Below are 14,919 nucleotides of genomic sequence, written 5' to 3' on the forward strand. Positions count from 1 at the left end.
CTTTCAGAATTTTCCACAGTTTGTTGTGATCCACACAGTCAAAGGCTTTGGCATAGTCAATAAAGCAGAAATAGATGTTTTTTTGGAACTCTCCTGCTTTTTCGATGATCCAGCAGATGTTGGCAATTTGATCTCTGGTTCCTCTGCCTTTTCTAAAACCAGCTTGAACATCTGGAAGTTCTCAGTTCATGCACTGTTGAAGACTGGCTTGGAGAATTCTGAGCATTACTTTGCTAGTGTGCGAGATGAGAACAGTTATGCGGTAGTTTAAGCATTCTTTGGTGTTGCATTTCTTTGGGATTAGAATGAAAACTGACCTTTTCCAGTCCTGTGGCCACTGCTGAGTTTTCCAAATTTGCTGGCATATTGAGTACAGCACTTTCACAGCATCATCTTTTAGGGTTTGAAATATCTCAACTGGAATTCCATCACCTCCACTAGCTTTGTTCTTAGTGATGCTTCCTCAGGCCCACGTGACTTCGCATTCCAGGATATCTGGCTCTAGGTGAGTGATCACACCATTGTGATTATCTGGGTCATGAAGATCTTTTTTTGTATAGTTCTTCTGTGTATTCTTGCCACCTCTTAATATCTTCTGCTTCTGTTGGGTCCATACCGTTTCTGTCCTTCATTGAACCCATCTTTGCATGAAATGTTCCCTTGGTAGCTCTAATTTTCTTGAAGCGATCTCTAGTCTTTCCTATTCTATTGTTTTCCTGTATTTCTTTGCAATGATCACTGAGGACGGCTTTCTTATCTCTCCTTGGTGTTCTTTGGAACTCTCCATTCAGATGCTTATATCTTTCCTTTTCTCCTTTGTCTTTTGCTGCTCTCCTTTTCTCAGGTATTTGTAAGGCCTCCTCAGACAACCATTTTGCCTTTTTGCATTTCTTTTTCTTGGGAATGGTCTTTATCACTGCCTCCTGTACAATGTCACAAACCTCCGTCCATAGTTCTTCAGGCACTCTGTCAGATCTAATCCCTTGAATCTATTTGTCACTTCCACTGTATAATCATAAGGGATTTTATTTAGGTCATACCTGAATGGTTTAGTGATTTTCCCTACTTTCTTCAATTTGGCAATAAGTAGTTCATGATCTGAGCCACAGTCAGCTCCCAGTCTTGTTTTTGCTGGCTGTATAGAGCTTCTCCATCTTTGGCTGCAAAGAATATAATCAGTCTGATTTCAGTGTTGACCATCTGGTGATGTCCATGTGTAGAGTTGTCTCTTGTGTTGTTGGAAGAGGGTGTTTGCTATGACCAGTGTGGTCTCTTGGCAAAGCTCTATTAAATCTATGCCCTGCTTCATTCTGTCCTCCAAGGCCAAATTTGCCTGTTACTCCAGGTGTTTCTTGACTTCCTACTTTTGCATTCCAGTCCCCTCTAATGAAAAGGACATTTTTTATGGGTGTTAGTTCTAGAAGGTGTTGCAGGTTTTCATAGAACTGTTCAATTTCAGCTTCTTTAGCATTACTGCTCCAGTCATAGACTTGGATTACTGGGATATTGAATGGTTTGCCTTGAAAACAAACAGATCATTCTGTCGTTTTTGAGATTTCATCCAAGTACTGCATTTTGGATTCTTTTGTTGACTATGATGGCTACTCCATTTCTTCTAAGGGATTCTTGCCCACAGTAGTAGATGTAATGGTCATCTGAGTTAAATTCACCCATTTCAGTCCACTTCAGTTCACTGATTACTAAAATGTCAATGTTCACTCTTGCCATCTCCTGTTTGACCACTTCCAGTTTGCCTTGATTCATGGACCTAGCATTCCAGGTTCCTTGCAATATTGCTCTTTATAGCATAGGACTTTACTTCTGTCACCAGTCACATCTACAACTGGATGTTGCTTTTGCTTTGGCTCTGTCTCTTCTTTTCTTTCTGGAGTTATTTCTCCACTGATCTCCAGTAGCGTATTGGGCACCTACCGACCGGGGGAGTTCTGGTGGACCACATTTTGTCAGACATCTCCACCATGACCTGTCCGTCTTGGGCAGCCCTAGAGGGCATGGCTTATAGTTTCATTGAGGTAGACAAGGCTGTTGTCCATGTGATCAGATTGGTTAATTTTCTGTGATTGTTGTTTTCATTGTGTCTGGCTCTGGTGGAGAAGGATAAGAGGCTTATGCCAGCTTCCTGATGGGAGAGACTGAGGGGGAAACTGGATCTTGTTCTGAGGGTGGGGCCATGCTCAGTAAATCTTTAATCCAATTTTCTGTTGATGGGCAGAGCTGTGTTCCCTCCCTGTTATTTGACCTGAGGCCAAAACTATTGAAGTAATCTTGCACAGTTACACAAGTCATCTTACACAGTTCAGTTTAAGTTTTGTGAGAACATTGGGGAAATAAGGAGTTTGAAAAGTTGTACTTCATGCAAAGGACAATTAGAAGTTGACATTTTTTTTAAAAAATTAAAAAAAAAAAAGAAGTTGACATTTATAGTTGTATGCTTTTGTCGCTTAAGATTCCTCAGACAAATACTGGTACTTCTCAACCAATGGACTGCATGGCTTGGGACAGGCAGAAATTATTATTCTGTTGTTATGTTTGCCAAATGAAGATACTGTTCCTAAGGACATCTTCAGACTGTTTATCACCATTTATAAGGATGCTCTGAAAGGTACAGTATTTTATTTTTAACTGTTCAGACCAGAGGATGGATAAATGAGGGGCATTTTTGCTTTTAGCAGTGCTAACTGTACTAAAGGTTTATTTTATGAAGAGATTACTGATTACTTAAAAGAGCTTAGTCATCATTTTCAGTCTCCTTAAATCTAGCATTTTATGTAACTAGTGTCTTTATTGTTTTTTTTTCTATTTTAAAAGGTAAAATATATTTACTTTCTTGATCTTTTTATGTGTCTACACAGTAGTCCCCCTTTATCTGCAGGGGATAAGTTCCAAGACCCCAGTGGCTGCCTAAAACTGGAAATGGTACTGAACCCTATTGTACTATTTTTCTGTAGGATATATATACTATATGAAAAATAGCATATATGTATATATACTATAAATATATATATATGTGTGCTGTGCTTAGTTGCTCAGTTGTGTCTGACTCTTTACGACCCTATGGACTGCAGCCTACCAGGCTCCTCTGTCCATGGAGATTGTCCAGGCAAGAATACTAGAGTGGGTTGTGATGCCTTCCTCCAGTGGATCTTCTGAACCCAGGGATCGAACTCAGGTCTTCTGTATAGCAAGCGGATTTTTTACTGTCTGAGCCACCAGAGATGTCCAAGAATACTGGAGTGGGTAGCCTGTCCTGTCCCTTCACAGGAGGGCTTCCCGACCCAGGAATCGAACCAGGGACTCCTGCATTGCAGGCAGATTCTTTATCAGCTGAGCTACTGGGAAAGCCACACACACACCACACATATACTATTTTTTCATACATACCTATGATGAAGTTTAATTTATAAATTAGGCAGAGTAAGAGAACATCTGAATTGCCAACATCACTTCTCTTGTGCCTTGGGGGCAATATTAAAAAAATAAGTGTTACCTGAACAGAAGCACAGTGACTGTAACAGTTGATCTAATAACAGAAACTACTGCTGAGTGACTAATGGCCTGTAGCATATACAGTGTGAACATGCTGGGCAGATGACCCAAGGTGTGGTTCACATCCCAGTGGGGCAGAGCAAGATAGCAAGAGATTTATGTAATTTTCCAGTTAATATTTTTGGACCACAGTTGATCAGAGGTAACTAAAACCATAGAAAGGCTGTATAAGATTTGGGGAACATGATGACTTTTCACTTGACCTTGAAGTAAGGAGAAAAATTTAAAAACACCTATGGTTAGAAACATTCTCAAATTTTTGTTCACAATTTCCAGTCCTCAGAAATAACTGAACTTTGTGCACACAAGGTGTTTAATGCTTCTTCAAGAGTGAGAGTAAGGAAAATATATTGCTTTTCTTTATGAAAGTTTATATTGGGACATTCAGACTCAGACTGCCACTTGAAAACAATTTAAAGTCTTTTTATTAATGATTTTATTTCTAGGAAAATACATAGAAAACTTGGACAGTATTACCTTTACTGAGAGTTTTCTCAGCAGCAAGGATCATGGAGGATTTTTATTTATTACACCTACTTTTCAGAAACTTGATGATCTCCTATTACCAAGTAATCCTTTTCTTTGTGGAATTCTCATCCAGAAGCTAGAGATTCCCTGGGCAAAGGTTTTTCCGATGCGTTTAATGTTGAGATTGGGTGCAGAATATAAAGGTAAGTTTTAGAATAATAAATTATGTAGGTTCATATACTGACTGTAAATAAGAATTTAACATATCATTAAAATGAATTTTTAATGTATTAATGGGACTACTTTTGTTTTGATGTACTTTTAAAATTCTAAAACAGCCCTCCTCTGGTATAAGATTAGTCTAGACAACCTTGATATGTTATGAGTTTCTGGATGTTCCTAATTATTATATTATTAACATACCTTAAAATTTTTTTTGAACTTCGAAACAAAACACAGAAAACCTTGAAAAGTTTTCTTGAAAGTATTTACTGTAAGGAGTTCATTTTGTTATGTTGCCTATATATTAAGGTAAATCATTGTGCCACACCCCAATTTGTACATACTATAAAGACAGACATAAATGGTTGTGAAGTAATGGTCAAGGCTTATGTATATTTCTAAGGTTCTCTCTAAGCTAAAATAATTTCTGTGTTAAACTTTTTTGAATTCACACTTTTCTTTATCCCTCACAAAAAAGAATAATTTATTTATTGCATGTAAAGTATATTACATATAAGGAAAATTTAAGCATTTGCTTCTAATTTAATGGCTATTTTCTTGGAGGAAAATGAAATGTAGAGAAGTTATAAAAGTGACCATTACTATTTCAAAATGGACAAATTCCATGAAAGAGACATACGTTTAAATCTATTTGGCAAATTTATTAAACTCTAATTTGAGGGGGTGGTCCTTACCATTTAAGATTTAAATACATGATACTATTAAATTGTGTTATAAGAAGTAAAAAATTAACTTTCATCTCAGGTTTTGTACTGTGAACCAAAGAGCTTAAGAGAGAGCATTCTGAGCCACGTGTTTCATCCATTCAGGCTCATGTTTTGTCTCTGATACTAATATTTGAATGTTATTTTTATGGAAAGTTAGTTCAGAATGCTGGCTAATCTTACATCATTATGGAACATAATAATCTATAAATTTGGCCAGTATTTTTGCCAGTATCACTTCTATATACTAAATCTGTTTTTCTTATACTGAAAATAGGAAAATCACAGAGTAATATTTTGAGAGACTTCTCAAAATATCAGGTTGGAACTGGAAAGCTATGATAGCTGTTTTGTGGTAATGAGAAAAATTACCAGTTATACACAGAAGTTAATTAGTCTCTGTTTTCTGAGTTCTTTGTGTCTTGCTGGATTTTAGATAGATCAGCATTTTGATGTTACTGGTGTTCATGCCACTTTAGACTAGAATTTGAAATTGTGGGGTGTGTGTGTATGTGTGTGATTATTTTGTTTTAGAAATAATATACCTATGGAGAGGTTCATGGCAAAAGTTAGAGTCCTGAGATTAAAGACTGAAAACTGTCTGAAATTAGTAATTTTCCAATGGGAATTTCCTGCACTTTTATGTTGACACTATTTGGAATATCATTAAATGTTGAATTAGATGATTTATAAAGTCCCTTTGTAACTGACAGAATGTCATTCTAAGTTATAACCTTTTGAAGATTAATTTTTTAGGTAAAATTACCTCTTATCAAGTTGCAAAGGATGCTCCCTATTCATATAAAATGAAGTAAAAAAATCAGCCTTTACTTTAATCATATTGTTTCCTATTTTAATGTGTTTTACCACTAACTTACATTTTTTCTGTATTCTCTGTCATCCAAATAACTTAGTTGTCATTTTTTAAAACTAAAAAAATATGTTTGTATGTAGCAAAGATGTAAGTTGCCCTTAATTTTTTTTAAGTAGATAATGTCAGGTGTGTTTTCTTAGAATCTTTAGAAAGTACATTTATATAATAGGTATTAAAGAGGTTTATTTAAATCTGAGCTGAGGACTGAAATTCTCAGTTTAACATGTCTGATTTTTACCATCATAGAAATAGTCTTATCTTCCTGTTCTTACTTTCCTTTTCTTCCAGAAGTCCTGCTGCATTGCCACCTAGGTACTTTTCTTTTTTGGTGTGCAGTGTTTATAGTGTCCTAGAGAAAGAGAAAAGTAGTTAGGTGACAGATTCGACGTCACTTCTTTGCACTGTCTTCCTACATGTTCCTTTTATCATGCTGATCCAAGAACTATATCATCCATAAATTAACACAATTGAACATTAATTACAATTGCCTTAAAAATCTTGAATTCTTCATACTTTGTTTTAAATTTTCAGAATGTTTCTTTTTAAATTATGAGAATTTTATAGAGGTCCAGCCAGTTATGGTAATTTTCCAGACATTATAATGTTTGTAAACAGCATGTATGATGAAAAGATTAAGTGCTTTGAAATTGGGCAATCCTGGTTACATATCACTTTTACTAGTTACTAGCTTAGAAACCACAAGCAGGGTTATTAACCTCTGTCTACTTCCCATTTGTAAAGTAAGTGTAGATATACTTGCCTGATTGGGTTGTTAATGCGATTTTTTTTTCTTTTTTCTTTTTAAATTTTATTTTTTTACTTTACAATACTGTATTGGTTTTGCCATACATTGACAGGAATCTACCACAGGTGTACATGAGTTCCCAACCCTGAACCCCCCTCCCACCTCCCTCCCCATATCATCTCTCTGGGTCATCCCCACGCACCAGCCCCAAGCATCCTGTATCCTGTATCGAACCTAGACTAGCGATTCGTTTCTTACATGATAGTATACATGTTTCAGTGCCATTCTTGCAAATCATCCCACCCTCTCTCTCTCCCACAGAGTCCAAAAGTCTGTTCTTTACATCTGTGTTGTTAATGCGGTTTAAATAGGAATCTGTATATAGAGGTCCCAGTTCAATGTAGCATCTAGTACATACACAGTATGTGTTAATGTTACCTCTCATTCTGCCCAAAGATCCAAATAAGTGGTATTTGTTCATAAATTTTGAAAAATGAGAATCAACGGAAATAAATTCAAGGCTTCTTTTGGTTTTTGTTGATGGTAACCTGTTTTCTATTCTTATATATAGCATATCCTGCTCCTTTAACAAGCATCAGAGGCCGAAAACCTCTTTTCGGAGAAATAGGACACACTATTATGAACTTACTTGTTGTGAGTAATTGAACTATTTTATTAAGTATTCTTATATTGTTACTTAACAAATTAATTTAGCAATTTTATATGTTTATTTTTTTCTCTTAATTTGGCATATTTGGTATAATGAAAGTTCATTTATAATAAATCCTAATTTATTTAACATAAATGAGCTTTTTTGATGAAGTGGTTTTAGAACACATTTCTTCATGTATACCTGATTTAGATTGCCTATGATTCATTCAGCTGCAGTGCTTACACATTTAGGTAATGTGAGATTTACACAGTTGTTGAAGTTTTAGCATGGACCTAATAGAAGCAGAAGATATTAAGAAGAAGTGGCAAGAATACACAGAAGAACTGTGCAAAAAAGATCTTCACGACCCAGATAATCATGATGGTGTGATCACTCACCTAGAGCCAGATATCCTGGAATGTGAAGTCAAGTGGGCCTTAGAAAGCATCTCTACGAACAAAGCTAGTGGAGGTGATGGAATTCCAGTTGAGCTATTTCAAATCCTGAAAGATCATGCTGTGAAAGTGCTGCACTCAATATGCCAGCAAATTTGGAAAACTCAGCAGTGGCCACAGAACTGGAAAAGGTCAGTTTTCATTCCAATGCCAAAGAATGCTCAAACTACTTCACAATTGCACTCATCTCACATGCTAGTAAGGTAATGCTCAAAATTCTCCAAGCCAAGCTTCAGCAATACGTGAACCGAGAACTTCCTGAGCTGGTTTTAGAAAAGGCAGAGGAACCAGAGATCAAATTGCCAACATCCGCTGGATTGTGGAAAAAGCAAGAGACTTCCAGAAAAACATCTATTTCTGGTTTATTGACTATGCCAAAGCCTTTGACTGTGTGGATCACAATAAACTGTGGAAAATTCTTCAAGAGATGGAAATACCAGACCACCTGACCTGCCTCTTGAGAAATCTGTATGCAGGTCGAGAAGCAACAGTTAGAACTGGACATGGAACAACAGACTGCTTCCAAATAGAAAAAGGAGTACATCAAGGCTGTATATTGTCACCCTGCCTATTTAACTTATACACAGAGTACATCATGAGAAATGCTGGACACAAGCTGGAATCAAGATTGCTGGGAGAAATATCAATAACCTCAGATATGCAGATGACACCACCCTTATGGCAGAAAGTGAAGAGGAACTAAAAAGCCTGTTGATGAAAGTGAGAAATTAAAAGACGCTTACTCCTTGGAAGAAAAGTTATGACCAACCTAGATAGCATATACAAAAGCAAAGATATTACTTTGCCGACTAAGGTCCGTCTAGTCAAGGCTATGGTTTTTCCTGTGGTCATATGTGGATGTGAGAGTTGGACTGTGAAGAAGGCTGAGTGCCGAAGAATTGATGCTTTTGAACTGTGGTGTTGGAGAAGACTCTTGAGAGTCCCTTGGACTGCAAGGAGATCCAACCAGTCCATTCTGAAGGAGATCAACCCTAGGATTTCTTTGGAAGGAATGATGCTAAAGCTGAAACTCCAGTACTTTGGCCACCTCATCCGAAGAGTTGATTCATTGGAAAAGACTTTGATGCTGGGAGGGATTGGGGGCAGGAGGAGAAGGGGACGACCGAGGATGAGATGGCTGGATGGCATCACGGACTCAATGGACGTGAGTCTGAGTGAACTCCAGGAGTTGGTGATGGACAGGGAGGCCCGGTGTGCTGCGATTCATGGGGTTGCAAAGAGCTGGACACGACTGAGTGACTGAACTGAACTGAACTGAAGTTTTAGTAAAAGCATAGTCAATCAGTTTGGTGATTTTGAGCAAACTGGCCTAAGTCATCTCATTTTTACTAGGAACTGTTGGATTAGATGATTTCTAGTTCTCTTGTACCTCTAATTCCTCTAATTTTGTGTTTACCTTTTACTATAGAAAAGTATTTCAGTGGACTTTCTTTTATTTATAAATGTTCAGTTAAAAGACCTATTTTGCAAGATGGAAAGAGGAGTGAAAGTGTTAGTCACTCAGTGGTGTCTGATTCTGTGACCCCATGGACTGTAGCCTGCCAGGTTCCTCTGTCCATGGAATTCTCCAGGCAAGAATACTGGGTATCCAGTTCCTTCTCCATGGGATCTTCCCAACCCAGGATTGAACCCAGGTCTCCCACATTGAAGGTAGATTCTTTACCATCTGAGCCACCAGGGACGCCCCAAAGAAAAGAGTAGAACACCCTCAAAGACTACAGAGTTCTTCCTGAGAATATTTTTTATATTATTATGAAGTAGTTGTAAGGATTAGTTTGTTTGTGAAGTTGGCATTGCTTTCTGGATGGCATTTTGATAGTTATGTATAACAAGTTTAAAAATCACAGATACTCTTTAAAAAAAGGATTTAATGAATGGGTAAATGTCCATGGATAGTAGTTTCAGTTTTATGAAATATCATTGTTTTATGTAGGACCTTCGAAATTACCAGTATACCTTGCATAATATAGATCAGTTGTTGATTCATATGGAAATGGGGAAGAGCTGCATAAAAATACCTCGGAAAAAATACAGTGATGTAAGTGTAATTACTTTATTCAAGTTTTGAAAATAATATTGAACATTAGATTTCTTTAGAAGTGTGTTAAATTTCTTGTTCTGAATTGGACTAATATATAATGGCAGGAAAAAGTTATTGTTGAAATTTAAGGTTTGCTTCCTAGTAAAGGATATGTTTAATCCTATTTTTTGTTTTTCTTACTATTTTTATCTGTTTTTTAATTGAGGTAGTTTTATCTTAGAACATTTGTTTCTGACTCATTTTCAGGGAGTTGTCCAGACTAAAAGCTTGATAAAGGTGGTCAGAAATATGACTCTTTGAATTATTGCAACTAATAAAGGCATAAAATGTTAAAAATGTTTCTAAATGAGTATTTTTTCCCTAGGTAATAAAAGTAATAAATTCTTCTAATGAGCATGTCATTAGCATTGGAGCTAGTTTTAGTACAGAAGCAGATTCTCATCTGGTCTGTATACAGAATGATGGGGTTTATCAGACACAGGCCAACAGTGCTACTGGCCATCCTAGAAAAGGTGAGTATTGGTTCCTAGTGTTCATCCATAAAACCATCTCGAGAAATAGAACTCCTTTCAAAGGGGAAATATATATATATATAGACGTTTTACTTATTTGCTAAATTGATGATGATGAAACAGTGTGCTTTAAATATTTAGCTATAGAAACAGAAAAAAAATTGCTTTTAATGTGTGTGTGTGTGTGTTATCTTGGGCAACATTAGGTTTAAAGACTTGGAGTACAGTATTTATTTTGATGTCTTCAGGTTCAGTGTGTCTCATATAGTGGGTTCTCTGGAGTGTTTTTGCCAGTGTTTCGCAAGCTCTGCTGCAACACCTATTAGCAGGAAGCACAGGGTAGATAAGTGTAAGAATGAATTATAAAACTCTTAAGTGTCCAGGAATGTAAAAATGATAAAGATTACATTACTCAGCTGAATGGTCTCAATGACTGCTGCGATTACCAAATCCTTGTGATACAGATCCTAACAAATTGAATTAAGTAGAAGTAAGTATTCCATAAAATTAATACATTATTATAAAATAACATTTAAAATAGACCTTCTGACTGCTAATAAAATTTTTTCCTCTGTTTATAAAAGTATGTATGCTTATTTGTAGTAAGCTTGGAAAACATGTTTCAAGGAGTACTGAAAAGTGAGATACGGCCTTTGTTGACATTTTAAGATATTTCCTTCTTATGTTGATATATATGTTAATTAGATGATTTTATACTAGATACTTTATGTTGTGCCTTTTTTAACATACCATTGACATTATTTTCATTAAAATTAATGTTAAGTTAAAATTTAAGAATTTAACATTTATTTGATAAATACATATGTAGTACAGAATTCACAAGGTATAAGTATTTACACTGTAAAATCTCCTTTCCTCCCTAGAACCCCAGACTACCCTTTTCTACTCCCTATAGGCAACCAAACCAACATTGTCAATTTTTGGTATATCCTTTCAGAGACTTATTGCTTGTGTGTATATTTAAGCAGTACCCCTGCATACACACACCTTTCTTCCACTTTTTTTTCCCTTGGCTGCGCTATGTGGCATGGCGGAACTTCTCTGACTATGCATTTAACAAATATCATATATCATAAAAAGAGCAGTTTAAAACATAATTATTATTGTTGTTGTTGTTTTTTAAATCAGTGACAGGTGCAAGTTTTGTGGTATTCAACGGAGCTCTAAAAGCATCTTCAGGATTTCTTGCTAAGTCCAGCATAGTTGAAGGTATGAGTTTCTTCTTTAAGATTGCTATAATGTAAAGATGTTTTCCATCTCCTTTTAAAAATGTATTTGATACTTACAAAAGAATATATGTAAGTTACAAAGCATAATACCTCAAACTTATGTGAACCATCAGTCAGCCAAGAACTAGAACATGACTAATATTTGGGTCTACCTCAAGCCTGACAACTCTGCCTTAACCTGCATTTCTTGTCTGTTTATAGCCTAAAGGTCAGTCTGAGGTGAGAGCTTAGGGTCTTCTCAGGTCTGGTCTTAGCATACACACACCCTGGGCGTGCAGTCAGTGTTGCACATGCATGAGGCCTCCTAAACTCCCAGATATACGTTAGAGCCTTTGAAAGTACTTATGGACATCTCATTCCCCAGATTTTCCTGTAAGTATTTGCTTGGCCTATTGTTTGCCTCTACTATTATCTGCTGCCACAGGCAGCTATGATGTTGATCACTGGCCGCTAATTGTTTTTGACAGATGCTCCCTGAGAAAAGACTTATTTTCCACTGGGCAAGCTTAAGAGTCCAGTCAAATAAAGACGTTGTATACAGAGCCTCCTAGGGAGGAGTCTTCCAGAAACCACCTGACCAGTCAAAAAAATGACAGTTCTCCAGTAATGAAATTTTGAACAGACTGGTTCCAAATAGGAAAAGGAGTACGTTAAGGCTGTATATTGTCACCCTGCTTATTTAACTTATATGCAGAGTACATCATGAGAAACACTGGGCTGGAAAAAGCACAAGCTGGAATCAAGATTTCCAGGAGAAATATCAATAACCTCAGATGTGCAGATGACACCACCCTTCTGGCAGAAAGTGAAGAGGAACTAAAGAGCCTCTTGATGAAAGTGAGAGTGGAGAGTGAAAAAGTTGGCTTCAAGCTCAACATTCAGAAAACGAAGCATCCGGTCTCATCACTCCATGGGAAATAGATGGGGAAACAGTGGAAACAGTGTCAGACTTTATTTTTTGGGGCTCCAAAATCATTGCAGATGGTGACTGCCGCCATGAAATTAAAAGACGCTTACTCCTTAGAAGAAAAATTATGACCAACCTAGATAGCATACTGAAAAGCAGAGACATCACTTTGCCAACAAAGGTCCATTTAGTCAAGGCTATGGTTTTTCCAGTGGTCATGTATGGATGTGAGAGTTGGACTGTGAAGAAAGCTGAGCACGGAAGAATTGATGCTTTTGAACTGCGGTGTTGGAGAAGACTCTTGAGAGTCCCTTGGACTGCAAGGAGATATAACCAGTCGATTCTAAAGGAGATCAGTCCTGGGATTTCTTTGGAAGGAATGATGCTAAAGCTGAAACTCCAGTACTTTGGCCACCTCGTGCAAAGAATTGACTCATTGGTAAAGACCCTGATGCTGGGAGGGACTGGGGGCAGGAGGAGAAGGGGACCACAGAGGATGAGATGGCTGGATGGCATCACTGACTCGATGGATGTGAGTCTGAGTGAACTCCGGGAGTTGGTGATGGACAGGGAGGCCTGGCGTGCTGCAATTCATGGGGTCGCAAAGAGTCGGACACGACTGAGCGACTGAACTGAACAGTATAAGAGTGTTCCCTTTTCTTCATACCCTCTCCAGCATTTATTATTTGTAAACTTTTTGATGGTAGCCATTCAGACTGGTGTGAGGTGCTATCTCATGGTAGTTTTGATTTGCATTTCTCTTAATTAGCAGTGTTGAGCATCTTTTCATGTGCTTGTTGGCCACCTGTATGTTTTCTTTGGGAAAATTGTTTAGGTCTTTTGCCCTTTTTTTGATTGGGTTGTTTGTTTGATATTGAGCTGTATGAACTGTTTGTATATTTTGGAAATTAACCTTTGACAGTTGCATCATTTGTAAATATTTTCTCCTGTTCCATTTCATTTTGTTTATGGCTTCCCTGCTGTGCAAAGCTTTTGAATTTGATTAGGTCCTGTTTGTTTATTTTTGCTTTGTTTTCTTTTGTCTTGGCAGACCTAAGATGTCTAAGAATGTTTTGCCTGTGTTCTCTCCTAGGATTTTTGTAGTGTCATGGCTTATATTTATGTCTTCAAACCACTTTGGGTTTTTTTTTTTTGTATATGGTGTGAAGGGAGTGTTCTAGTTTCATTGATTTACATGAGGTATCTGGCTTTCCCAACACCATGTCTTGAAGAAACTGTCTTTTCTTCACTGTACAGAGTTGCCTCCTTTGTCAAAGATTAATTGGCTGTAGGTTGTGTGGGTTTATTTCTAGGCTCCTCTCTTTCGTTCTCTTGATCCGTATATGTGTTTTTGTGCCATTACCATATTTTGATTACTATAGCTTTATAGTATTGTCTAAAGTCTGGGAGGCTTATATCTCCCGAGATTGTTCTTTTTTCAGGATTTCTTTGGCAATTCTCAGTCTTTTGTGACTCCTTATAAATTTTAGGATTATTTGTTAAAGTTCTGTGAGAAATGTGATGTGTAATTTAACGGGGATCACATTAAATCTGTAGATTGCCTTGAACAGTATGGCCATTTTAACAATATTAATTCTTCCAGTCCAAGAGCATGGAATATCTTTCAGTTTCTTTGAATCATCTTCAGTTTCCTGTATCAACGTTTTATACCTCTCAGTGGATGAGTCTTTCACCTCCTTGGTCAGATTTATTCATAGGTATTTTTTTTATGCAGTTTTTAAAGGGATTTTTTGTTTTTAACTTTCTGATATTTCATTGATAGTTTAAAGAAATGCAACATATTTCTGTATGGTCATCTTGTATCCTGATACCTTGTTGAAGTTATTTATCAGTCTTAATAGTTTTTGTGTGGAGTTCTTAGGATTTTCTAGATTGAGTTTCATGTCATCTGCATATAATGACAATTTTACTTCTTTCCTTCCAACTTTTATACCGTTTATTATTTTTCTTGTATGATTGCTGTGGCTGGGACTTCCAGTACTAAATTGAGTAGAAAGTCAGTGGAAGTCAAAGTCTCAGTCGTGTCCAACTCTTTGTGACCCCATGGATATACAGTCCATGGAATTCTCCAGGTCAGAATACTGGAGTGGGTAACTGTTCTCTTCCCCAAGGGATCTGCCCAACCCAGGGATTGAACCCAGGTCTCCCACATTGCAGACAGATTCTTTACCAGCTGAGCCACCAGGGAAGCCCAAGAATACTGGAGTGGGTAGCCTATCCCTTCTCCAGTGGATCTTCCCAACTCAGGAATTGAACCAGGGTCTCCTGCATTGCAGGCAGATTCTTTACGAGCTGAGCTAAAAGGGATGCCCAAAGTCGCTCAGTTGTGTCCAACTCTTTTCGACCCCATGGACTGTATGTAGTCCACCAGGCTCCTCTGTCCATGGGACTTTCCAGGCCAGAATACTGGAATGGGTAGCATATCCCTTCTCCAGTGGATCTTCCCAACCCAAGAATCA

At 37.2% G+C, this 14,919-nt stretch overlaps 1 protein-coding gene across 1 annotated transcript in view; it reads left to right on the forward strand.

Annotated features, from left to right (window-relative positions):
* ZFYVE16 (zinc finger FYVE-type containing 16) overlaps positions 1 to 14,919 on the forward strand; it is a 43,204-nt gene that overhangs the window by 15,974 nt on the left and 12,311 nt on the right. Inside the window, exons 8-13 of the mRNA XM_052643698.1 lie at positions 2,468 to 2,623; positions 4,014 to 4,238; positions 7,173 to 7,255; positions 9,663 to 9,767; positions 10,135 to 10,282; positions 11,432 to 11,512. Coding sequence (XP_052499658.1) covers positions 2,468 to 2,623; positions 4,014 to 4,238; positions 7,173 to 7,255; positions 9,663 to 9,767; positions 10,135 to 10,282; positions 11,432 to 11,512 — 798 coding nt within the window. The remainder of the gene's footprint in view (positions 1 to 2,467; positions 2,624 to 4,013; positions 4,239 to 7,172; positions 7,256 to 9,662; positions 9,768 to 10,134; positions 10,283 to 11,431; positions 11,513 to 14,919) is intronic.

Source organism: Budorcas taxicolor, chromosome 7 (genome assembly GCF_023091745.1).
Source record: "Budorcas taxicolor isolate Tak-1 chromosome 7, Takin1.1, whole genome shotgun sequence".
Classification (NCBI taxonomy): Eukaryota; Metazoa; Chordata; class Mammalia; order Artiodactyla; family Bovidae; genus Budorcas; species Budorcas taxicolor.